The sequence below is a fragment of the Coturnix japonica genome, chromosome 3, assembly GCF_054131305.1.
Source record: "Coturnix japonica strain WE chromosome 3, WE-NBRP24, whole genome shotgun sequence".
Taxonomy (NCBI): Eukaryota; Metazoa; Chordata; class Aves; order Galliformes; family Phasianidae; genus Coturnix; species Coturnix japonica.
In genome coordinates, this window is record NC_140665.1 from 90,749,493 (window position 1) to 90,774,071 (window position 24,579).

At 37.6% G+C, this 24,579-nt stretch overlaps 1 protein-coding gene across 8 annotated transcripts in view; it reads right to left on the bottom strand.

Annotated features, from left to right (window-relative positions):
- Positions 1-5,658: 5,658 nt before the first annotated feature.
- Positions 5,659-24,579, bottom strand: part of KIDINS220 (kinase D interacting substrate 220) — a 50,039-nt gene continuing 31,118 nt past the window's right edge. The window contains exons 23-32 of one of the 8 annotated variants that reach the window (XM_085542162.1): positions 22,351-22,529; positions 21,056-21,282; positions 20,230-20,298; positions 16,762-16,869; positions 15,783-15,839; positions 12,820-12,852; positions 10,182-10,331; positions 9,446-9,544; positions 8,188-8,436; positions 5,659-8,042 (exon numbers count right to left, since the gene is read on the bottom strand). In XM_085542162.1, coding sequence (XP_085398288.1) covers positions 6,771-8,042; positions 8,188-8,436; positions 9,446-9,544; positions 10,182-10,331; positions 12,820-12,852; positions 15,783-15,839; positions 16,762-16,869; positions 20,230-20,298; positions 21,056-21,282; positions 22,351-22,529 — 2,443 coding nt within the window. In that variant the 3' untranslated portion in view covers positions 5,659-6,770. The remainder of the gene's footprint in view (positions 8,043-8,187; positions 8,437-9,445; positions 9,545-10,181; positions 10,332-12,819; positions 12,853-15,782; positions 15,840-16,761; positions 16,870-20,229; positions 20,299-21,055; positions 21,283-22,350; positions 22,530-24,579) is intronic. The other 7 variants (XM_085542164.1, XM_085542163.1, XM_085542166.1 and 4 more) reach the window with 7 other exon arrangements.

A 24,579-nucleotide genomic window follows, 5' to 3' on the forward strand; every position in this document is an offset into this window, starting at 1 on the left:
TTTCCGCAGTATTTCAGTGGGATATACTGCATTTTAAAGTCATGCGTCTGATTTCACTTTGGTAACTGTAGTACTTTATGCTTGCCTTTTCCCAATGCTATCATGTTAATTTACAATGTTCTGTATCAGTTCTGTTCTGCAGAGTAAGGCAGGTTCAGACAAGAGTAAGCTTAGAAAACTCACCAATAATGCAGCTGATAAAAATGCTGAATAAAAATGGACCAAACAGACCCCATGCAGCCCTACTGTGATGTTATATAATCACTCCAAATCCACCTTTTCAAGCAAGTCTGCTCTCACTTCACTGCATGATTTGCTTAAGATTTAACACAGTTTTACTCAAGTCAAACATACCGCTACCATCTGCCTTCTGCAGAGCACTGAAAGAAAAGCAAAGGTGCTTGAATTATTATATGGCCTAAAATCTGCTGGCGCACTGTCCTGTAACAACCCAAAACATTTCTATGGAGTCAACTTACCTTGATTCATATATACACGTACATACACACACACACACATGTATATACATAAAAAATATTGTGTTTGGGTTCTTTTGTTGATTTTGTTTTCCAGAGAACATTAAACAGAAACTCTCACAAAAGCGAAACATGAGTGCACTCTGATGATGCTTTCTTAGCAGTGTTTTCACTTCCAAGTAATTCTAAGCCATCCGAGTTGATTAAATTTCAGAGCTACATCGCACCAGTTTGGAAGGTTTTCATGAATACATTCAGTAATTTTTTTCAACATCCCTTTCGTTCGGCAGTGACTTACATTCTTAGAAGTGTTATTCACTTACATATTTATACTGTAATTGCACATGTTCACAGGCAGTTGGGAACCGTAATCTACCCATGGCATGTGTTCGCGCTACATCCTCAATTCATGCTTGAGCCGTAGATGCTGTCACACCTCAGTCCTGGCTCCACTACAGAACTCAAGGTAACAGAGACTTTGAAGGGTAACCTATGAATAGTTTACTTTTTCCACTTTAAAATTTATGTAGTTAAATCTCATCTCATCTTCATCAAAAAGGGTTCTAAGGAGGATCTTGGGTTCTACAGGGCTGACCTCAGTGCCCGGTAAGGTTACGGAACAGATCATCTTGAGGGAGATCACACAGCATGTGCAGGACAACCAAGGGATCAGGCCCAGCCAGCATAGGTTCACAGCATGCAGGTCCTCAGGCTCAGGCTGAACATAAGGAAAACATAAGGAAAAAGAGTGGTCAGGTGGTAGAACGGGCTGCCCAGGGAGGTGGTGGAATTACCGTCCCTAGAGGTCTTCAAGAAACATTTAGATATTGTACTAAGGAACATGCTGTAGTGGGGAAACACTAGTGGTAGGTGGACAGTTGAACCAGATGATTTTGGACCTTGGTGATTCTATGATCTCCATGCGTTACTCTCAGTAACGTAGAAAAGAAAGTCCAAGACCTCGTACTGAGAAAGATCTGACTGTTCACTCCTAGATATCTGTATGATGGCATAACTCTTAACGCTGACTGAAAACCTTTTGCCTCTGCTTATAACAGAGAAAAGCTTGACAAATATGGAGAAGACTCACAGGGACTGTTGGAATTGTGATGAAGCGTGACACTGTGAGTCTGTTCCATCTTAGCTATCTCATCTGTCATTACATTGTTTAGCAGACTTTGTAAATAGTTTTGGTCAGCTATTAACATAGTCCTGACTTGACCACGAAAAGGTCAATTTCATCTTGACATCTTGGTCATGGAAGAGTGGCTCAGGTATGTGAGGTTATGTGAGAATCCAACACTGAAGGAGAATCACTCAGGAGAGAGAGACGCTATTACAACTTTGTGGATGCTTTAACTCAAGATGTTCAAGTGGCAGCGAAAGCCATAAGGGTGTGGATTTTACTTACTCTAACAGTTAGAACAGAACAGAAAGCTCTGCTATTTGTAATCAAGACAAAGGATACGCACTGAAATGCGTAACTGCAATGAAAGTCAGGATGTATATACATAACAATCTAGACAGAGAAGAGTTCTTCTCCCAGTTATGATTTCAGTCATCCACCACATATTCAAGAAAGGAATGAGCAGGTGAATCTGTTACTTAATGCATAAAAAACAAAGACTTCTGGACTGTGTATTGTCATGTAGAAAAGAGACTTCGATTGGTCCCAGTATTGAATAGAACCTACCACATGCTTAAATAAATTACTGTATAGAGCCTGCAAAGGTGAACACCTTGGGACAGAAAAAAGCGAAAAAGAAAGGGTAATTGTTGAACACTGTAGCCAAGGACTATGTAATTAAGGACTCTAGTTTGTATCAGCATATAAAAAGATCTGGTGAAGCTGAGCTACTCCATCATCAGACAGAAGACAGGCAGAAGGTAGCACAGATGGTGAAGACAGAGGAAATTATTCATGACTCCTCACCACACCTTGAATGAAGCTACTGAAAAGATGATGTCGAAAATTAAGACCAGAAGGCATTCAGGAAAAAAAACAAGTCTCTAAATCCTCCTCTGTATTCCAAAGTTGTAAATATCTGAGGCTAAATGGGTTATCATTTAAAGATTTGTCTTATACAGAAAAACAAAACATCAATATTTCCCTTCATCTCTGAGAGTAAAAATATCTGGCTCTTGAGCCTCCCCACAGAACAGCATTTGCCACCATTACTGAAACAGGAAAAGTCGCACTGTACGACAGTCTCAAGGCTACAATGAAAAACTTGTTAAGTTTCTTTAGTCCAAAATGCCACACAAATTGGAAGTCTGAAGTCACACACTGCACCTTTTGCCAAAGGTAGTGAGAGGATCACAGATGAGCCAAAAGGTTTACAAAGAGGAAACTTCAAGAGGGTGGGAAACAAAAACACTGAGTGGTAGCAGGCTTAGCAGTGATGTTTGGGAGATACCTGGACTTCTCATTGGTTTAAACCAACATGAAGCAAAGGGGACTTCTGGTATCAGCAGAAGTGCTACGTGACTGTCAGATGGAAGCTCAGCACTGGATGGTACCAGAAAATACATATAACTGTATTCTGCCATGGCTCGATTTTTCTAGTTACCAAAATGAGGCCAGTATAGTGTTGCTGCCTTTCAAAACTATGACAAATACAGAATGATTACAAGATACTGGGATATGTGAGCTCATTCAAGAGTCTACGAATCTACCCTGCCTTTATTCACATTATTTCAGGAAAAATATTAACAATACTACTTTTTTTTTTTTTTTTTTCTTTCTTTAAGTTAATTCTCTGCTGATTGCTTCCCTATAGTTCAATTAGCGAAGAAAGGCAGTAAAGCATCACAGAATTTCCATTAGTTTTACTGTTCCCCACAGTCAATACTTTATGCCTATGCTTTTATTTCTAGGTTCCAGGGACATATACAAACTATTCATTCTCTTTTGTTTTCTATCATGAGAAAACCGGGACCCAAATAAAGTCATATAACAGACTGCTATTATTCCCCTCTTCCTGTCTCATAAACAACAAACTCGTGTAACGACACAGAGAAACTCCTGTTGGTTTCTTTACAATTCTGAATCTGAGTGACTCGAGTTCTGTAAGAAGTAACGATAGGTGGTATCAGTACTCAGAAAGACTGGAAACATTAAACTCTGTACACTGTACCATGTAATGGTAAAAGTTTTAAAAGAACACATGCTTCAAGTATGCTCTAGTTGCTAACATCTCATCTTTGAGAGAAATTCACATTAAAATCTAATTCCATTGGTTGAAGTATGGATTCCATATGAAGTTTTTAATAAGGATGATTTACCTAAGCATAGTATCAATGAAATAAAACAAGATGCACACAACAGCAATAAATAAATGCATAAATAACAGCTTTTCATCAGATTTAAATTGCTTTTTGATTTCTATAATCAATTCTCACAAAGAAAGCCACTAAGTAGAACCATCTTCATCCTCCTTATACCGATGAAAAGGCCCTTATTAATACAGAAAAATGTATATAGAAAAAAAAAAAAAGCAATGCTTGAAAACTTCAGAAAACTAAGGACTGAAAGCCTGCACAGAACTTCAAGCACATATTCTGCTGCTTTGACAAAGTCACACAAGGTGACCAGATACCTCGGGCTGACCAGGTCAGGCCCCACATGGAAATCTCTTTCCAGAGTCTCCAAGAATTCCAACAATCATTATTTTGTAGCAAGTTTTTAAAGCAGAAAGTAAGAATTTCCTCTTTCACCTTCCCCATGAACTTCAACCTTGTAAAAAAAAAAACTGATGAGTAACTATAAAGGTTACATAAACCCCACAATGTTACCTGCACCCAATTTTTCCTTTTAAAACAACTTATTTTCATTCTACCACACAAACCTAACAAGGCATCGGAACAAGAGGCCAACTGAAACTCTCCAGTTAGGAAAAAGTGAAGGTTTTAAGTTCTTGCAGAGCTCACTCATCCAGAACTAGAATGGATATATACTCTATCATTACAAGAGTTCTGGCAAGTGCTGAGAACCAGAAATAAGCTTGAAGTTGTCTTTTTCTTCATTTATCTTCATTCTCTGTGGAATTCTTGGGCTCTGTGATCTCCCCAAGTCCCACAGCCAGCACTTAATATTTCAACAGTAGAAATTGTTTATGGTCCCTTAATTCCAATAATTGTGCAACAAACTAAGCAACTAGTAACCATAGGAACTGTGGTACAGAAATAAGTTTCAGCAATGAAACTGCAGTTTATTTTTAATTCTTGCAAATGCTATTCTTTCACAACCTCCATGTAACAAATTAATTAAACCTAAATAGTAATGTACTTCTTACTACTATGCTGTAGTTCAAGAATTCCATTTCTGCCTTCTGCCTCTCTTTGCCTCTCTCCCTACTCTTTCTTCTGCTTGCTTATACCTGTATATAAAAAAAAATAAATAAATTGCAGAGATACTTGAAAGGAGAACAATTAACTCTGTCTATTCATTTTTAAGTCAGAAGGTTCTAAGTACCAATCATACTTAGCATCCCATTAACAAAAGGCTCTTGTAGCTGACTGCCCTTGAATCACCTACAAAGCATTTACATTCCGCTAGTTCTAGGATCTCCAAGGAAGCTATTAGATAATAAGCTCATGAATAGATCTGATTATATAAAATGCAGGTATAATGCAGTTAAAGGAGGTAAGAGGTGGGATTGAACCACTGTCCATCCAACGCCGGGCAGAGTTCACACAGACCCAAAATCACTTCCACATACCTATTTGGTCATTCATAATACCAATAACTGCATAGTCCTCTATTGGAATCTCCTATTACTTGTCTATTTATTGTGACATTACTTGAGATAGCTCAGAATGAAAATTAAGCCCTGTACAATCGTACAGAGATATTTTGCTCCTAACGATTGCTTTTCGGTGATGGTAAGCAATCACACTGATATATTAATATAATTTGGAAACACTGAAGCGTTTTCACTAAATTCCCTGTTTCTTCCCAATTCCAGTATTTTATGAAGACTTAGAAAACTTTTAGGGATGAAAAGATTTCAAAATTGTATGAGATGTGAAAATTATTATGTATTAATATCAATACTGTTTTAATGCACCCTTTATTTAAATCTGTGATGTATTTTAATTGAAACAACATGCTCATGCTGTTTTTAACATGTGAAGAAACAAAACACGACAGTAAATATAAATTTGGACACAAATCCAGAAGGACGATTTATTTTTTTATTCTCTTTGAACTACCAGAGTTTAATTTGAACAGTTCTTCCCTTGTAATCATGCAGATTTCACTGGACCGTTACAGGTATTTACTACAATAACAAGCAGGTACTTGGATGACATCAAAACTTTTAAATACCGTACTTCAGAAATAAAGAAGCTGCCACACAGCCCTGACTAAATTTCATAAAGTACATATTACCTTAAAAATGGCAAACACTACTCGTTTTTCTTTCTGGAACGAAATGATAAACACTGTACCAAGGAAATATCATGCACAGCAACAGATACTCCTTACGTTCAGATATCACGTTTACACTTTATCCTTGTAATATTTTAACATAGCTTAGGTGTTTGCATCTACTTAGACCAGAAACTACAAAATGACGTACCTATAATAAATAACTGACTCGCTAAGTCAATGGGGAGGCATTTTTCTTATAAATTACTGCCAATTCCAACAACACATCAAGACAATGTTCCTTAAAAACCTTATCACCACTCTACCCAAACTTCACAAATTCAACTGCAATTACTGAACATACAGCGAACAAAAGCGTACACACAGCCAAACAGGTACCTTAACACTCAACATTTCAACATGTTTCATTTCAACAAATGTCGCACACCTTATTCTACTACTTATTGTAAAGTTTAATGTGGATGTCACAGGCTGTGAGATTCCATCTTCTGGCAACTCATGTTAAATGGCAAAGATGTGCGGTCTTAATTTTAAGTATGTAAGTATGTAAGACTAAAATGGAATGTTCTGGAGGGATAAGTATTACATAACCCAACAGAAAAATAAAATCACATTTTAATGATTAAAGTGTATGCACTTCTGCAATGTATGTCTCTGACCAAACACTTGCACAGCATCTTAGGGAACTGTTTTTCCAGGCTGACAAGCATTAGTTTAATTTGTAGGGAAGGTCTGAAATAATTTGTTTAAAGATTACTTCTTCAAGAAAATGAATGAAAATAATCTAAATTTTCTAAGTACAGAACTGAAAACTTAAACTACATCGCTTAATGTAACCACACACTGACAAAAAATTCCAAGCAAGCTACAACACGTGGGCATTCTGTTTGAATCTCATTTCTTTAAAGGATACTCTCTCTTTCTTCTCCAAAACCAGCCCCATCTGAGGCAGTGACAGTGTGGAGCTCTGATGAATCTTTTGAAAGCCGTGTGTAACTGGAACGCTGGCTCCGCTTGTGAGCAACACTTTTCAGGTTCTCATTCTGAACGGCAGTTGAATTGGCACCTGAACTCGGGTTCAGGATGATCTGAGATGGATCTCTCATACCTTGTATCTCTTCAAAATTTTGATTAGCTCGATTGTTTGGAGCGCTGTTATTATTCAGGGTTACTGTACTGGGGGTTCTATTTAGATTATAGACCTTCTGGCAGGCTGGCCAGTTTTCTTCTGGGCTACTTGCTATCAGGCTGCTTTCTGATGGGCTCTTCTTATCTTCTGAGCAAATTGACATGCGAACAATGGCTGGATCTTGAAGGCCACTAAGGCTGTGTGGAATTCCTCTCTTTCCGCTATTACTGTCATCTTCAAGCTCAATGAGATTTGCCTTTTCAAGCTGCGAATCATCTGTTCCTTCGTTATGGAGAGAGTGATTGGGAGAACTTTCATTAGATCTTACACCAGAGTCAGAAGAATCTTTTTTATCCAAAAGCGCATCTGTCAAGTACTCCTTGGCTTTGATGAAGGTTCTAATAGGTTCAGATCCATGTTCTGGAGACTTGGGTTGTTTGTCTGCTTTTCCGTCTGTTTTCTTATCTTTACCTTCCTTAAGAAGCGGAGTGTTATCTGACTCTTCAGTTCCTGACTCATCTTCATCACTTGGAAGTTTCTGATACCGGAGAGTAACTCCCTTAAGCTTTAAATCCGCAGCCTGGAAAATACTTGTTCTTTCTGATGATTTCTTTCCCAGTAGAAGCTTGGAACCGGACTGATCAGATTTTTCATCTTCTTCAGTAATTGGATCCAAAGGAGATGCATCGTTAGTAGAAACACCTGAAGTACTATAATCAATAACATCATTCCTCTTCAGCAGGAAGGACTTTCTTCCATCATCTTGTTTCTGCTCACCATCTTTTACTTTCTCTTGTTCTGCACTGGAATGCAAGGATCCCCCCGATGTACTCTGACCCATACAGAAAGCACTTGAGCTGTGAGGGGAAGACCTTCCACTTACAGTAGTGGAACTGGCACCTCCTTCTAATTGTGACATCTGAGCAATATATTCTCTGTATGCATCTCTATATTCTGCTTGTACCTTGTCAGTGAGCTTTGATATTTCAATACTCGAGTCTTGAGAGTTAAGACTTGAAAGGCTTGGTGTTCTGCGAGTTTGTGACTGGGAAAAAAAAAAGAAAGAAAAAAGAGAGAGATAACAGTTATATGAACTATTTGTTTTACTTCTTGACCCATTCATACCCAAGAATATAAAAAGCCCTAGATAATATTGATATGCATGTAGAATACATCTGGCTATTAAATACCTGCCAACTTAAGTTACTATGGCGTGGAGGAGCTTCATCAAGACCAATTGTGTTGAGTTCTTCAAAGCTGAAGTTAAGTGTATAGGGAGCTTGACCAGAAAGACCTGTAAGCTCAGTGTGAGGCAACTCAGTGCTATGCCCAGGACGGCGAGCAAGTTCACTATGAGAAACTGCAGAGGTGACGTGTTCAGCTGCTCCTCGAGGATCTTCCTGAACAGCCTGATTTTCTGAATTTCTCATTTCAAGTATCTTAACACACACAGAGGTGAAAAGAAAAAGAAAAAGAGAGAGAGAGAACACAAAGTTAATTACATAGTCAAAAATATATCTCAAAATTGATAAAGAACAATTTCATTTCATATAGGAGTGTGTAACTCAGCTGTAAAAGTGTAGCTGGCTCTGATTGTGATCACAGAAAAATACAAAGAAAGACCAGTTTACAAACCAAGTACATTTACTGTCTTTACAGCAAATGGCATTTTAATATTAAGAAGTTTTCTTGTATTTACAAAATTACTTTCTGCAGGCCCTTACATGAACTCATATGACACAAAACACTTGGAATATAGTCTTGTAAAACAAAGTGATAAACACAGTTCTAAAAGCAAGGACAAGCATTCACTTTCACAGCTTCAGTCAACCTGTCTTGTAATTCCTAGTGTTTTGAAGACTGATTTATCAGTTCAGAGATGCACCTAATTTTCAGGAAGAAAAAAGGTAGTACACAAAAAAACTTAACAGAAAATGCAGTTCTCTGTGATGCATATCCCTTACTATAAAGCTGACATTTACACTCACAGTGCAAGAAGGAAAATTGGGTATCTATAAATGCTTAAAAGCACATGAGAATGCTGCATTGAATTCAAGTGTGTCAATTAAATTACTGCCCCTTTATCTCATTGACTGGATCTTTAACTTAAATTCCATTTAAAACGGTTCTCTGGCAATTGTGTGCCATGCATGAAGCCAAATTTCAAAAGTGAAAAGGAAACCCAGACATGAAAAACAGTTCTTACAAAAAGAGGGGAAAATCTTGAAGTTCCCAATCACCAAAGACACAAAGCCATAAGCAATCAGCACTTGGTTGTGTACATTCAAGATAAGATGATGAAATAACAAAATAATAAACGCACACATGCTTTAAGATGGTAAATATAAGATAAGAGGTGTTTTATCAGTGTGAGAGAAAAAGATAATCTGGTTAACAACAGAAAAGACTAGTTTACGATGTCCCGGAATTCTGAAGAGGGGGTCTTACCGTGCTCCTGAACAGGTGCCAGTCACCAAAATTCATATTCATTTCTTTTTTCAGTTCATCGGTGTTGCACTGAGCCAAGACGCGGCCATTTATATTTGCCTAAAACAGTAAAACTAAATCATGTCAATTACTGACACAACATCCATGGTGGAAAAGTAACAGACCAGAAAGGTAAAACTGGAAGTACTGATGGGGACCACTATTATGTAGTCCAGTCCTACATAATAAAAACTCTTTTAAAAGATGAATATTTATTGATGATTGTTGAAATGTAGATGATTCCTTTCCATCATGAAATAATGAAAATATTTTCCTAATACTGAGCCAGTAACAGAAAATGTACTCATCATTCATCTACAACAAAAGAGATGTGCCAGTTTTTCAGGGAAAAGAAAAAGCTGCTACCTGGATTTATAACCCATTTACAATACTATTTATCTACATACGACAATTTAAAAATCATTTTTATTGCTTCTTTCCTCTAAATAACCAGTCTCATCAACATGTACGTTTTTCAGTCTCTTCATTTTGTTTCTGTTTTGAAGAGAGCCTTTTCTCTGTGAAATACACGCTTGTCTTAAAAACGATCTTCAAACTCAGCACGTATGGAAATTAAGATGTTCTGATACTCAAGGTGTTACAGTAAACACCTCCGCAAGTGTCAGCTAAATATTTCCTCTTACATGTCTGTGTCCATGGTTAGGTACTGAACACACTAATGAAATTCAGCTGATACCTTTCTTATAATTGCAGAGTACTGAGGCAGCATACTCTGGTCCAATCCATCTATTTGCTTTAGCTTCTCACATACAGCTTCCACACTCATTGAGCTCAGAGAGACATGTGAAACTCCTGTGGTTGGTCCTGCACCTGCTCCTCCTCCTCCCTGTAAGAAGCAAGAAGGTGCCCATAAAAGATTTGTTCAAAAACTCGGTACACCCACAATGTCACAATATGCACTGCAACAAGCCAAAGAAAATTAAGAAATGAGAATAAGAATGCACAGGCATTTGTAACTGATATCAGAATGTCGACATCCCGAGAAACATTTATTGTAGTATTTACATGAGAAAAAAAACACAGCATCTTGAGTCCTGCCAGCATGAAAAATAACTCTCCTAAATACATTATTTAAGAAAAACAACATATAAACCAGGACTAGGAAGTAAGTGTTAATCAAATTCAAATGCAGCTTTATTCCAAGTTTCCCAGTAATTTTAGCAGTTAGTTCAGTTTTTGCTGGTTATTTATTTATTTTTCCAAGTATCCCAGACACAACTTAAGATTTTCCTGTCTGAAAGGACTCCTGGTTTAGCATAAGACAAAGATGCCCTGAAGCACAGCTCCTCAGTTACTTGGATTCACTGGGTACTTTTATCACTATTTCTCCATTTTTTTTCCCCACAAAATCAGTCAGGGTGCTTATATACAGTCATCACAGCACAGAAATACAGGGCAGTATTGCTGCTGCCCTCCAGGATTCTGTAAGGATGTTTCATGTATCTGGAGCTTTGGCAAGATTCGGGTAGAAATTACTCATATCTCAGATCCCTAACAAGTCACCCTGATAATTCCTGCCAGCTTCTGGACATTTCCAAGCAAGTGTGGAAAAGCAGAACAAATGCATCTGTACACAAAATAATGTGTTCTTCCTGGATGGAAGCCTGCTTTGCATAGGACAAAGTGCAAAGCGCTTTGATGCGTAAAAGACCCTCGTATATGCATACACACAGGGACTAGAAAAAGCCTTATATGCATATATAATATACATACACACGTATGTTACAGTTATTTAATCTCACAGAAGAACTGATATTAAGTTAATATATTCAAAGATAATTACCTATAAAATTCAATATTATATAATGATGCTAACCACACCTAAATTGTCAGAAAGAATATTTGATAAGTACTGAAACATTTATTCAGCTATAAGGCAGCAATCCTTAAACTATTCTCATCGACCTTAACCTCAGTTATCTCAAACTCACTTTTATTGGAGATATCCTAATCTGAGGAGGTAAGCAACCTTCCTACCTAAGCTACTCAGGAGCATCTAACTTTGAATCTCAATCTGTAATTCCTCCACAGTTCTCAGCCAAATATGTTTGAAATGGCCTTAAAATAATCAATCAATCCATCCATCAACTTCATTTGAAAACACTAAGGGAGGTGTGGTAGGGATCCTAAGCCTTATGGTTAGGTCATCTGGATGAAAACAGGGTTGAAGCTCAAGTTCATTTCTTTTAAACATTCATATTTCAATATTTGAAGTCAACTGGACATTAAAGACTAAAGATACTCCCACTTGTGGGGTAGGCAGCTTACCTAAATTACTATATAAAATTAAGCATTACACCTTCACTACGATGCAGGCACCTATCATGGTGATTTGGTATTCCAACCAGGGACAAGACAGTTACTTTTCAGGCTCTACAATGTCTTCCTACTTAGGTGCTTGCAATGCCGACCAGTTAAGGCACCTGACAAGGCATGAATTCAGATCTCAATCTAGCCTCATTTTTAGCACAGCTAAAATCCCCATCAAGATAAGAACGTAAACCAACCACCAAAACCACTTCCATTTTTCCTTCAGACTGGCAAAGATTTTTGTCTACTATTTTCCCATAAGCACACTATTTGCTATCGATATGAGTTATATTACATCAATAAAGGTAGTCAGTGAATTAACTCGAAACTTTCTTTCCGAAAAGCAGTTAGATCAATTAAAACACAGTTACAGCCAAAATCACATGGCGGTACTGCTACAGTGAATGATCCCCAGGCAACGTGTGCAAGCAACTGCCTTTGTTCTCTCAATCCATTAAATACAGTATCTATCAATAGCTACAAATCAATGAAGTTTTTAAGACACTTCTAAGTTAACAACTCTCCTCCAGATCAAAATATTTAGTTAACAATCACGAACAAGTCATACTTTCTGCAAGCAGGAAGAGTTAGTTTAGGAAGTTCCTTCTGTGTATTCAAAAATACAGCAAAGCAATCTAATATTTAGACTATTTTTGTTGAAGTGTGAACTGCTGGAAATAGATGCACATTAATTCCAAAACATTCTTTATAAAAAGCACTCTCTGAAGAAATGCAATAGCTTTAAGGATATTGCCATCATGTAAGTGAATTAAAACTGTACTTAAACTGACATATTTTTCAGCCTTAGTGGTTTTGTTAAAGATGCTTAAAGAACATTAGTCTGAGAAGTATTTGCCATGCAGAAGCTAAAAGCAGCTTGTCAAAACAAACCTCAAGGCTAGTAATGAGCATTAGTTTACAGACAGCCCAGCATGAAGCGCCAGCATGATAGCTTCAGAAATGACTCTAAAAAGTGAATGATAATTCACAGAAAGTGGCTGTACCTGTCTTGGTCTGCTTAACCCAGACTTACACAGCTTTGAGGAAAGGACAGAACAGAACAAAAAGAAACAACAGCTTAAAGAGACATCGAAAAGATTGTATATAGAGATGACATGCTCACAAGTAAACATAGGAAACAACATTAAGACAGAAAAGCACTGTACTGAGATATTTTCATAAGGTGCTGAAACTTTCAAGATACACTTTCATAATACAGTGTTAGTATGTGCTACATGAATACTATTTTCCTAATAAAACACTGCTTCGATTTGCACTTGTACAACAGCACAACGCTTGCTGCACTTTGCTTGCCCTGAAGTTCGACATTATATTTCTAACCAATAATTTAGCTTTAGATGCATTCTCCTGTCATTTCAATGTCCCACTACATCAGCCCTGTACCTCAAACAGTTTTGAAGCCTTGTTTCTAAGCATGTAATTCCTTACCCAACAAATAAGCCCACTGTTGAAATCCATCTTTCTCTGATTTAGAGATAAGAATGTTGTGTGGGACCATATCAAAATCTAGCACAAGTACAAGACATCAGTTGCCCTTCCTTTGTCCACTGATGCCATCACTACATTGAAGAATGCCACCAGACTGTCAGGCACAATCTGCCCTTGGTGAAAGCTCTGCTGGCTGTCTCTAAGTGCTTTAATGTAGCTTATATGAGGATCTGCTCCATGATCTTCCCAGGCACAGATGTGAAGCTCACTGGCCTGTAGCTCCCCAGGTGCTCCTTTCTACCCTTCTTAAAAACAGGAGTGATGTTGCAGTCACCACAGACTTCATCTGACAGTCACGACTATTCAAATATGATGGAGAGTATCACAGAATCATAGAATCACCAAAGTTGGAAAAGATCTAAAAGATCATCCAGTCCAGCCATTCACCTATTACCAATAGCTCCCACTAAACCATGTCCCTGAACACAACATCCAGTCTTTCCTTGAATACCCCCAGGGCCAGTGACTCCACCACCTCCCTGGGCAAAGGGAGTAGCTGCTCCCTGAGTACCTCAACAACTGCATCAGCCAGTTCATTCAGGACCCTGGAATGCATAGACTTGTCCACATTCAGTCTTATCAGGTAGTCCTGAACTTTAAAACTTTATCATTTACGTGGCCGTAGTGATCCACCAATTGAGAGCAACCTAGTAGCTGGACGGAATTACTGTAACTATTATCTATGGACAGTTGCAATGTCTTCAACAAGCATTATACCTTAAGCACTGTTCACTTCCACTGAAATTTCAAAGCAGAATGCAAAAATAAGTGTTTTCAGAATAGAGAAAACCCTGGTGAGGCAACCTGCCAGGCACACAGAATACCACACATTAACAACATTACTGGAAACTACCCAGATTTCCAAAAATTCAACATTTTACATTTCTTTACTAGGAGAGTGGTGAGGTCCTGGAACAGGCTGCCCAGGGAGGTTGTAGATGCCCCGTCCTTGGAGGTGTTCAAGACCAGGTTGGACGGGGCCCTGGGCAACCTGATCTAGTAAAGGTGTATGTTTGGTGGCCCTGCCAGGCAGGGGGGTTGGAACTACATGATCCTTGAGGTCCCTTCCAACCCGGGTCATTCTGTGATTCTGTGTGTGACAACAATAGGGTAAACCTCAGAAAAAGCATATAATCTCATACTCTGTATTACTGAGTTTCACACTCTGAAAAATGTATATAATGCAATCCTTTATTATCATTACATCAAAGCTTCATTTCTACGTTGTAACTCTTATATTTTCTAACCTACAGCAATCAAATCCTGTAAATTTCCCAATTATTTTCAATGGTTTGAACCTGCAGCCTATCTGCTTATGATACACACTGAGGGTAACAAGTAGAGGAACAACCAGATCCAGGTCTGCTCCTGGAGCTGATGAGCTCCTTCACCCTGAGATGAGTTTCCCCTCCTCATTCCCACGTTCCCTTCTTACGCTCACAAATGCACACACACTTCTACTGTTTTCTCACAACACACTGACAAGCTGCAAAGGACTGGGAGGACAACAAGACACTCAGATCAGAAATCAAATACAGAGAAGACATCGGCATCTCCCAAATTATACTACAAGAGAAATTTACCCCTAAGTCATCCCTTCACTCAGGGTAGAAGATGACTTGGGAAATGGAACTTTAGGGTAAATTCTCCATTGCATTTTCACAATTGATAAATGAAGTTTATGTGCAGTTAAACACAGTAGTTCTGGAATCTGTGTGTTTGTGGGTTCTTTCTTTCTTTTTTCCATTGCACAATATCAGATTTTTTATTTTTGCAACCATTAACTGCAGCTTTAACTTTTCAGTGTTGCCAACAGCAACAACGGCAGCAATACTTAAGAAAATGGTTATAACTGCATCACCTCTTTGGTGGTAATATCTCCACATGACTTTTCACTTATTCCCAGTTAGAATCAAAACAGATACCTATAAAGAAGTCATCTCTGTGCAATTACTGAGTCTAAAACAAAGATCAAGTCACAGAAGATATCAGTGTTAGTGTTCTGATTCAAGCATTAACCTACAGCCTGTTATTTTATTCCCATGGGACTCTGCTTCGTACCACGTTAACTGCAATGGCTCTATGCCACCAGCTAAAGAAGGAGGGATCAGGTGAGAGCTGACTAAAGCAGGAAACACAAAAGTTACTTCGCTCTAAAATCTAAGCCACAAATGACCACCTATCATTCTCCACACTGCTTAGCTACCACAATATGCACAACAGCTACTGAGAAAGGCAAGGGAAAAACTACAGGGAAAAAAAAAATAAATCTATATCTTAAGTGAAATATTAGCTCTTAAATTCATTCACAAACTACATTAGTTTTCAGCTACTCTATATGCCCACCAAAGCCACCGATGCAGTGTTAGTGAACTGCAGTTACGATTAATGCAGACTCATTACTGCTGAAAAAGCAATGAGATGCTAAAATTTCCACACCACATGACTACTCATTTACCATTGAGGGGTCTGTGGGTGAAGAAAGCCCCTCATCAGCATCCTCCTTGATAACATCCTAGCAACAACAAAATATTATGGTTTGGGTAAAATGATCAAGGGCTAAACAGAAAATATGAAGCAAATAATGAATGAGAATGATCTCATAATAATACATAACTCGACAGAAACTTATTTGCTTTCTGTTTGTGATTAAAGAAAAGACTTTAAAACCTTTTGATAGCTTTGTTCAGTGTATCAATGTCCTAGAATTAAAGCGTTGACAAGTAAGGCTTTTATTGCCTCTGTTTTATGGTTTTTTTTTAAGCTTTCTTTAGTTCTTAACTCCATTTAAACAGCCATCTGTCAGTAAAATAAATATTCTTAATAGGAATTATTCTATAGGAAGCCAGAAAAGTCTGTTCGTTCTTCCTTTTCAATGGCTAAATAAAGTTGAATTACATATACTTACAAAACCAAGCTATAACTAATGCACGCTTAAGACAAAATGTATTTTGTTTCACTTGAATATTTAAAACATTGCTTTTAAGTTCTTTCTTTGTCCTTCCAGCTTGTAGAAAACTTCACAACATTAAGAGATGTAAAGTTATCTCCAGATGCCATAGAATTTGTTTTACTATGAATTTGAATATAAATTTATCACTAGCATTCTCTTCTTCTTATAACACACTGTACTGTATCAATTTATCTACTGCAGCACAGTTGGCACATTCACTGATGTGTTTTTCTGCCAACATTACAGGTAAAACTCCTCCAATCTTGATACCTGGATGTTAAAATTTGTTTTCAACTATAAGTAGCTTCTAAAGTTAAAACAAAATACATTTCATGTTACATATCAATAGCACCTTTGCTTAAACTATTTATAAAATAGAGCTTTTACTTGTCTAATACTACATTACCATTAGCAATTTTCATTTACATTATCCACCGTACTTATTGTGTAGGTTAGTATGTGAATTAACCTTCAAAATACTTACTAGGCCATTGCTCTGATCTCTGGACAAACTCGTTTTTAGTGGACGTGAGATGAGATGAGAACTGCCAGGGTAATACCTTGGCATGTAAAGACATGGGGCAAAGAATGGCTATGGAAAAAAAAATAAATGTAACAAAAAAAAAAAAAAAAGGGACAAACAATTACACAAATCAAAATGTAATAACAAAATAAAACTTATTTCAACAAAACATATTCCGTAGTTGAGTTTACTAAAGTGAAAAGAGCAATAATTAACAGTGTTCTTTTTGCATTTAGCAGAATTCAATCAAAAGCTCTGGAGCGTGTTCTTCAAAACCCCTCAACAACTGACCCTCCCTCCCCACACTGTTCACCCCAAAGCCAGCAGGTGCCTCAGCATGGCTTGCAGGAGGAACAGAGTTAGGGTGCTCACAGGAGTTACACACTAACAGTTGCTTTGAAAACGTGATAAGGTTTCACACTTCTATTATTTTTCATTGATCTCAGAGCTGCTGATCTCATAATGAGAATTTCAGTAAAATGCAAAACACTTCACAGTACCCAAAACAGTTGTACAAAAGCAAAAGTGATATTAATAAGCAACTGTTAATAAAGTCACTTCTAAGAGATACAGGGATCTCAAAGTCACAAATTACTCCATTTGGAACAAAGTACTCCATATGCTCCAGTCCTTCAAGTGCTAAAATCAGCTGCATGAACATATTTCCTGGAACCCACGTGGTACCCACTGGCATGCGACTGAAATGTGTGCATGTGTGTACATTAGAGAATCACAAACTTACAACTAGTAACGTACTTAAGAAAGGTTTTTCCAGTTCCATTCAAATTTGGTTTTGACCTATCTATGAATCTGAATTAGGTTGGGAAGTAAAGACCTTCGTTTCCTTTTCTTTGTTTCCTTCCCTTTTAAGGCAATGTAATGGAAAACCAACAGTCCTCACGCTTCGTGAAAATGAGAGTTACAGAACTCTTTACATTCAATTATTTACTGGGTTCTTCAAAAAGAAAAATATTAACAACAAAAACCAAACAACCCAAAAACATACTGGCATTTTTATACGCCACACTTATAAACTGTACTACCCTGCTATTTATCAAACAAAACATACTACTTGGTTTATGTTCCTGCACATGACAAGACTTTAAATAGTCCACTGCACCAAATTTAGTGTAGACTAAAACCTTGTTACAACTCGATGGCCAATCTATGAGAGAGGAATAAAACTCATGGAAATATTCCACTTTGGATTTATCTGTAAGGACAAAAACAAATCAAAACTAACAAAAAAAGCATTCTGCATTCGGAAGCAGCAGTCAATGAATGGAGAAATGAAAACTTAATTCATGTGTACATCAACTATGATGGCATATGCACCAACTCTGACTAATTACGAAGAAATACATCTGATTCCCTATTCTTGGCTACAACAGGCAGTCTGAGCAGACACAAAAACCACAACAAGTTCACATGCTCTTCCAACATATGAAGATGGCACAGTGTGCACTGTTATCATTACTCAGAATGTGGGAGCTGTTTATTCTGTGGTTTTCAACTTGAGTTGGCCAAATAGGCAGGAGGACCAATGCTTTGGCTTTGCCTCATACGCACTGGTTAGTACAGGACAATTCAGAAAATCCACTGCCATGAGGCACAAGCTCTACAGTATGTGGTGGAAATAAAACTCTTCTCAAAAAAAAGTTTATTTCTCAAATAATTAAATACTTCCGTTTTCCACTAGCAGCTTAAACCACGTGGAAAACCCACAAGCATGAGATGCTTAATTATGATACCACATTCACATGCCTGGCTCTCACTGCAGGCTACCCTCTGAAACAAAGTGAGCACCTGTTTTTCGGTTGCGAGTCATCAAACTACTAAGCAATGAAAAAATTTGTCCAATAAGGCAATTATACCACAATTTTTTCACAATTTCTAATTATGCCTCATGCCTGCTTCAGCTACTCCAATGCTTCCCACCTGTGGAATTAATTCTCCAATATCAAATTTAAACTCTGCAGTCTCAGCTCTCAAAGTATGGTAACACAGGTATCGTGAAAACAGGAGATCAGTATAAATACATACTGGGCATAAACCAGTGCAGAGCTGTTCTCCAAGTTTGCTTATGATTTAAAAAAGCTGTCTGCACAGCCCAGGTATCAAAGAATTTGCTGATATACTGATGTAAATAATAAAATAAAATCCTTACATGCCATCGTTTCTAGTTCTCGCTCAGTTAACTTAGACATGTCTACTGCTCTGATCTTCTCCATTAGAAACATGAGCTCCATGACAGCAGCAATTTAGGGAAGCTGAACTTGACACCAACCAGACAGGGGTAAACTGTTAGCTCTCTATTGCTGTCCAAAACTGAGACCAAAAGTGCCAAGTCGAGAAGCTGCTGAAGTGGACTGTAGCACAGCAGTACACAAGGAGAATGAAGCTTTAAACCAAAAATGAAGAGATTATGTGGCTGGAAGTTCAAGAGCATTACATGGGAACATCTGAAGCAACAAAGCAGCAACATACAGAACATAAGAGCAGTATTTTCTGAATAAAAGCAACAAGAGCCTTACATAAAAGCTAAAAGGTTTGTTTTGTTTTTTCCTTAAGAAAAAAATGATCACTTACGAACAACAGGACAGGAACCATTATCTGGTCAGAAGAAGGCAACGTATCCACCCAAAGAACTTAAGAACAGTTTGCCATAAAATTCAGACATCTCCAGAGCAGCATTTGACCCCGCTGCGCTGTGTCATCCAGGTATCCAAGACCTCCCTCAGATACTGAGGAGAGCCTACTCATCTGTCAGGGTTCTTTTATTAAACACCATTCTTCCAGAAGCAAAACGTGACTGAAAATGCTCTCAGAAAACCTTTCTACTATTGTGAGGTTCTCGCTATTTATCTCAGTATGCAGTGTTTTATACCTTAGAAAAGCAGTATAAAATTCCTTAGAGAAAGGCCAAAATAAAAACACTTGAGTCTTAAGAAGGAAAAATGATCACGCCTGGAAGTCTATGTATGCACTTAATAAAAATGAACAAATGAAATACTTGTAAAAACAGCTAACGGCTCACCAATAAATGCTTTTTTTATTATTAGAGCCGTAAAAAACATCTAAATATCTAAGTTTCAATTGCAAGCTACCACATACTTAAAACCTTGTCATGTACAGGAACAGACCAAAACCAGGGCTTTCAATTAAACGCTCACTTGAATTAAGTGAGTCAGTTATCAGCAGGAAGATTAATAAGACAAGCATTTATCAGCACTGGGCAAAGAACACGTCTTAAAATTATTTTAAACAAAACAGTATATATGCTCAATATAGCATCAATATAAGAACAATTTTAGAAAAGATAGAAGGCTCTGTGCTAATTATATTCTCTTTTGCCTTGGTTGATGAGCATTAAGTAATAACTCAATTTTTTGCCAGCTTATTAGATTGAACCTTAACCTACTATCATACCTCACTACTTAAAACTGCATACAGGAACAATCTATGACTTGCATCTGCTTTCTGAATACTTTTTTCTCCCTGATAACATTGCAGGAAAAAAAAAAAAAAAAGGAAGAAATAAGGTTTAAAAATACTGAATATATCTCACAAAAATACGAAGTTACAAATTATTTATACCTTAACAACTTAGAACAATGTTCAAAACAACAGTTTCTCTTACACTGTTTAGATTCAATCCCATTATATAGTAACGCAGCGCAAATTACAAGTGAGCCATGTCTAGGACTATATTTTCCGATGCCCACAAATAACTCAAAATTTTACGCAGTTTATGGTAATTCTTTAAACTGGTGCAGCACTGGTTAACAGTAAAGATCCCAGAATAACTTTAAAAAGAGATAAAAGGGGAGACATGTTTAGATACATTCTTGCTGGGCAGTTCCTCCAATGTTTCTGCAGTCTGCCTCCTTTACCAAGAAAAAAAACCAGGATCTTCTCTAAAGACTGTAGGCAAGTATATGAAGAAGTGTGCAGAACTTACAATTTAAAAAGCAATATGTGTATATACATGTACAGAGTACCTACAATACCCTACAACTAAGCAGCATATCTCAAAGTGTTTGACCATTCTTCCCTTTGTGTAATATTCTAATGCAATTTACCTCATTTTCCTGTGAGACTACATGAGTGAACATTACTGTAAAATGTACTGTCTTTTGGACAAGGCTCCATTTCTAAATATAATTTGCCTGGGTCTTTTAAACAATTCATAGATATCACAGGCAACACTATCAGATTAAATGACAAGAATATGAATTGGTTCTTCATTATTTACCCGATTGTAAAACGGATGCTGAGGTCCTGTCATACCACTATAGTAACTGCTGTGAGGTTGGGGTGACAGAACTCCACTGTTGAAAGGTCCATTGAAAGAGGTTGTAGAAGAACAGGCAGATGAAGGCTGACTGAACAGAGACGCTGCTCTGCCAGGTGCCTCATGTAAAGGCAATGTGGGATAAGGAAGTCCTCCTATATTCATTTGATCTCTTGCAGCACGAACATCTGAAGAACAAAGGCAGAAGGAGAATGAGATCGAGCCTGAGATACCTGAACAGGTTTTGATTTGTTTTCCCACTGTATCCAGTTCTGGGCCTCTCAGAGTCAAAGAGTAGAGACAGTAGAGAGAGCCCACCAGAGGGCTAAGAAGATCCTCCTGTTAGGAGAGGCTGAGAGAGCTGGGGCTGCTGGGCCTGGAAGATAGGAGGTTCAGGAGTATCCCACTAATGTATAGCAATACCTGGAGGGAGGGCGTAGAGAGGATGGAGCCAGGCTCTTTTCAGTGGTGCCTAGTGACAGGACAAGAGGCAATAGGTGCATGCTAAAAAACACAAGCAGCTCAGTTCCCACTTAGGATACTGTCAGACCAAAAACTCGTAAGGATCACATTTTAAATTTAAAGATAAGGTTTACCTCAAAGATTTAGCACCTTTACACAGGGAGAAATATTAAGATGTCTTGGCCTTACTCCACATCAAACAGTAACCTCTGTCATATTAGAGGTCACACCAGTCCTCTTCAGAATATTTACTGTCAAGAACATACCTGAATCTGAATTCATTTTCTGAGGCTACAAGCTAGTAATGACAATGAACAATAGTTGCCCTAATAGCAATTTAAATATCATTTTAACACAGACTAAAAAAAATGACTGAGGTACCAATTGCACGTGTGTCTAGCAGGGAATGAATCAGATTGGAGACATTCCACTCTATTTCACTGGCTTCAGTTCTAAAGGAACTGATGCTACCTAGAATTGTAAAAATCTACTTGGAAGTAAATTTGCATCTCTACGAATAAAACATCATTCTGATACATGTACTCTCTACCCACAACTGCTAAAGCTACCTTTGAATCAATCATTAACAATACTTTGTCCATTCTGTAGAACTACTTCAGTCTAGTATGATTTAGCCTGTATAGAAAGCTATGGAGTAAAACTGAACAACTTTTTACTGAAGTCAGGTCAGGTGATGGGAAGGTCTGAACTGATGAACAACTCAGTATCCTGAGCAATATGCAAAGTAGCTCTACCTCAATTATCATTTTCCACTTACTTGAAAACATGCTTACCTGCAATAATTTCTCGTAGTTTGGGATCCAAGTTGACAGTACATGGCAAAAAGGTTCTTACATCACGTGCTACAAGAACAGGTGTTCGTGAAGACAAAAATACTTCAAAGTTCCGTATATCTCCATCAATTTCAAGCAGTGGCTCAACATCTTTAGTTGTAGGAATATTCTTTGAAATTCTGGAGAGAGAATAATGGATAAATTACAAACAAACTACAATATAAGAGTATGGCTATTCACTGAAATCAGATTGGGAATTTATAGCTCTAATTTCAAATCTAAACCAACAGCAAGTTAATACATCAGCATTAACCTGAAATATTTGTTCAAGTTCTAATACACAAATTAGAAATTCCACAGTTAAAATCCCAACTTTCAAACCAATATTTCTTCCAACAGGAACAGTCAGGCTTCACAGACACTGATCAGAACCCACTTGTGTGAGATTTCATGGTAAATAAGAGTCTGCTTCCAACTAACTCACCTTCTAAGACAAGATGCCACCAACATCACCAGTACACCAAGTACACCAACAGACAAAAAGAAACAAAAGACATCAACAAAGCAGTGAGACATGGTCAATGTTGACACATTATGACTGCTGGCAAGCAATGGCAGTTTTCTGCTTTTTTCTGTGGTAGTTGCTTTTATTGTAAGCTCTCATACAAAGGAGTTTCATGGAGGAATGAGGAGTACTGTCTTGTGCTATACTGAAATTAATATTAGGTCAATCCTGTTAATTTTACCAATTATTAGAGAAAATAGCTAAATGGACCGTGTACCTAACAAATGGGTGCTTCTGCTATACTGTGCTTTTATATGCACCTACAAATTACTCCTTGTTCTTCACATCAAGAGTGAGTGGTCAAAAGTCAGAAAAAATTAAGACCATAGACATTATCAAAGTAAAATCTGTCCAGTCATCAGAATCTGATTATGTCAACTGTGCAAGAAAATCTGGCTATTACATTAGTTTTATATGAAGTAAAGTGGAAAACCCTATGCATAAATGTACATGTTTTTAAATGAAAGACCATAAATTTTAAAAACCAATATTAACATACATTTCAGTTATGCATATTTATTTTCAGTACTCCAGACAAGAGTTTAAAACTAGTAAAATGAAGATTAAGTCAGTACTGAAGTCAGGACCCAAGGAGTTAAAAGAGTGGCCTATTTCAACACTTAAATCTACAAAATAAAATGCTGAAAGAGAATGTGACATAGATTTAAATAAAACACACAGCTGATGAATCACATGAAACAAATTAGCTGAATTTTAATGCCAGCTCTACTTAAGTATGAATGTGAACAGTGTTCTGAATATGACGAACAAAGTGTCTGTTCAGAAGCCAGTAGCCCACTGCTGGTGTACAGATTGAAGTCTCTGTTCTAACCTCCTGAGCTCAATGCCTTAAACTACGCCTCTGAAAGAAATATTTATGTAAATGATAATCTTTTGGCTAAGGGCCACAAGAATGGTATGCGTCTGTACTTAGATAAAAACCAAAACAATAAGTTAGCATGTAAAGCACTTCAAGAGTTACTTTTTCCAGAATAAAAGTACACAGATCTAAGAATTAAGCTCTATGTGAGCACTGTATTCTCACTGCTGGGCTAGATAGTCCTGAGGGGGAAAAAAATTACTCTTTTAAATCAGAAACATCAAAAAAAGCGTCAGTATTGCTGAGTGTTTGTTTCTGTGAAAAAATTACTTCAATATAAAAATATGGGCCCAAAACAGAACATTACATTGATAAAAGCTTAAAAATTCATTCTACTTCGCCTCTGATGGCCTTACCACCAGCAGCTATCATTAAAAGCCGCCTTCAGAGTGGATTAAGTTGTATTCCAACAATGTCCAATAATGATTTCCTCAAGAAAATATTTGAAATACATACTGGTAAATCACTTGAATATTCCATTCAAAAGACTCTGAATTTGCTCCATACCTCTTCATTTTTGTTCAATCTGCAATTCCATGACTAACTTGGAAAATAACCACCATGGTCCAGCAGCACTGAGCATCACCAGCACAGGCTGAAGGCAGATGCTAAACCATCAGGCTCTATGTGGCATAGCACATTTGCCACCACCTTCTGTAGGAGAGGTCACCACCATAGGACGTGCTCCTTCACCACCAAGCCAAGCGGCACTGTGCACAGCTCAGATCTGGAAGGTCATCCCCATCGCCCTTACCAGGCCTCCCCCCCAACAGCAAAAACAAAG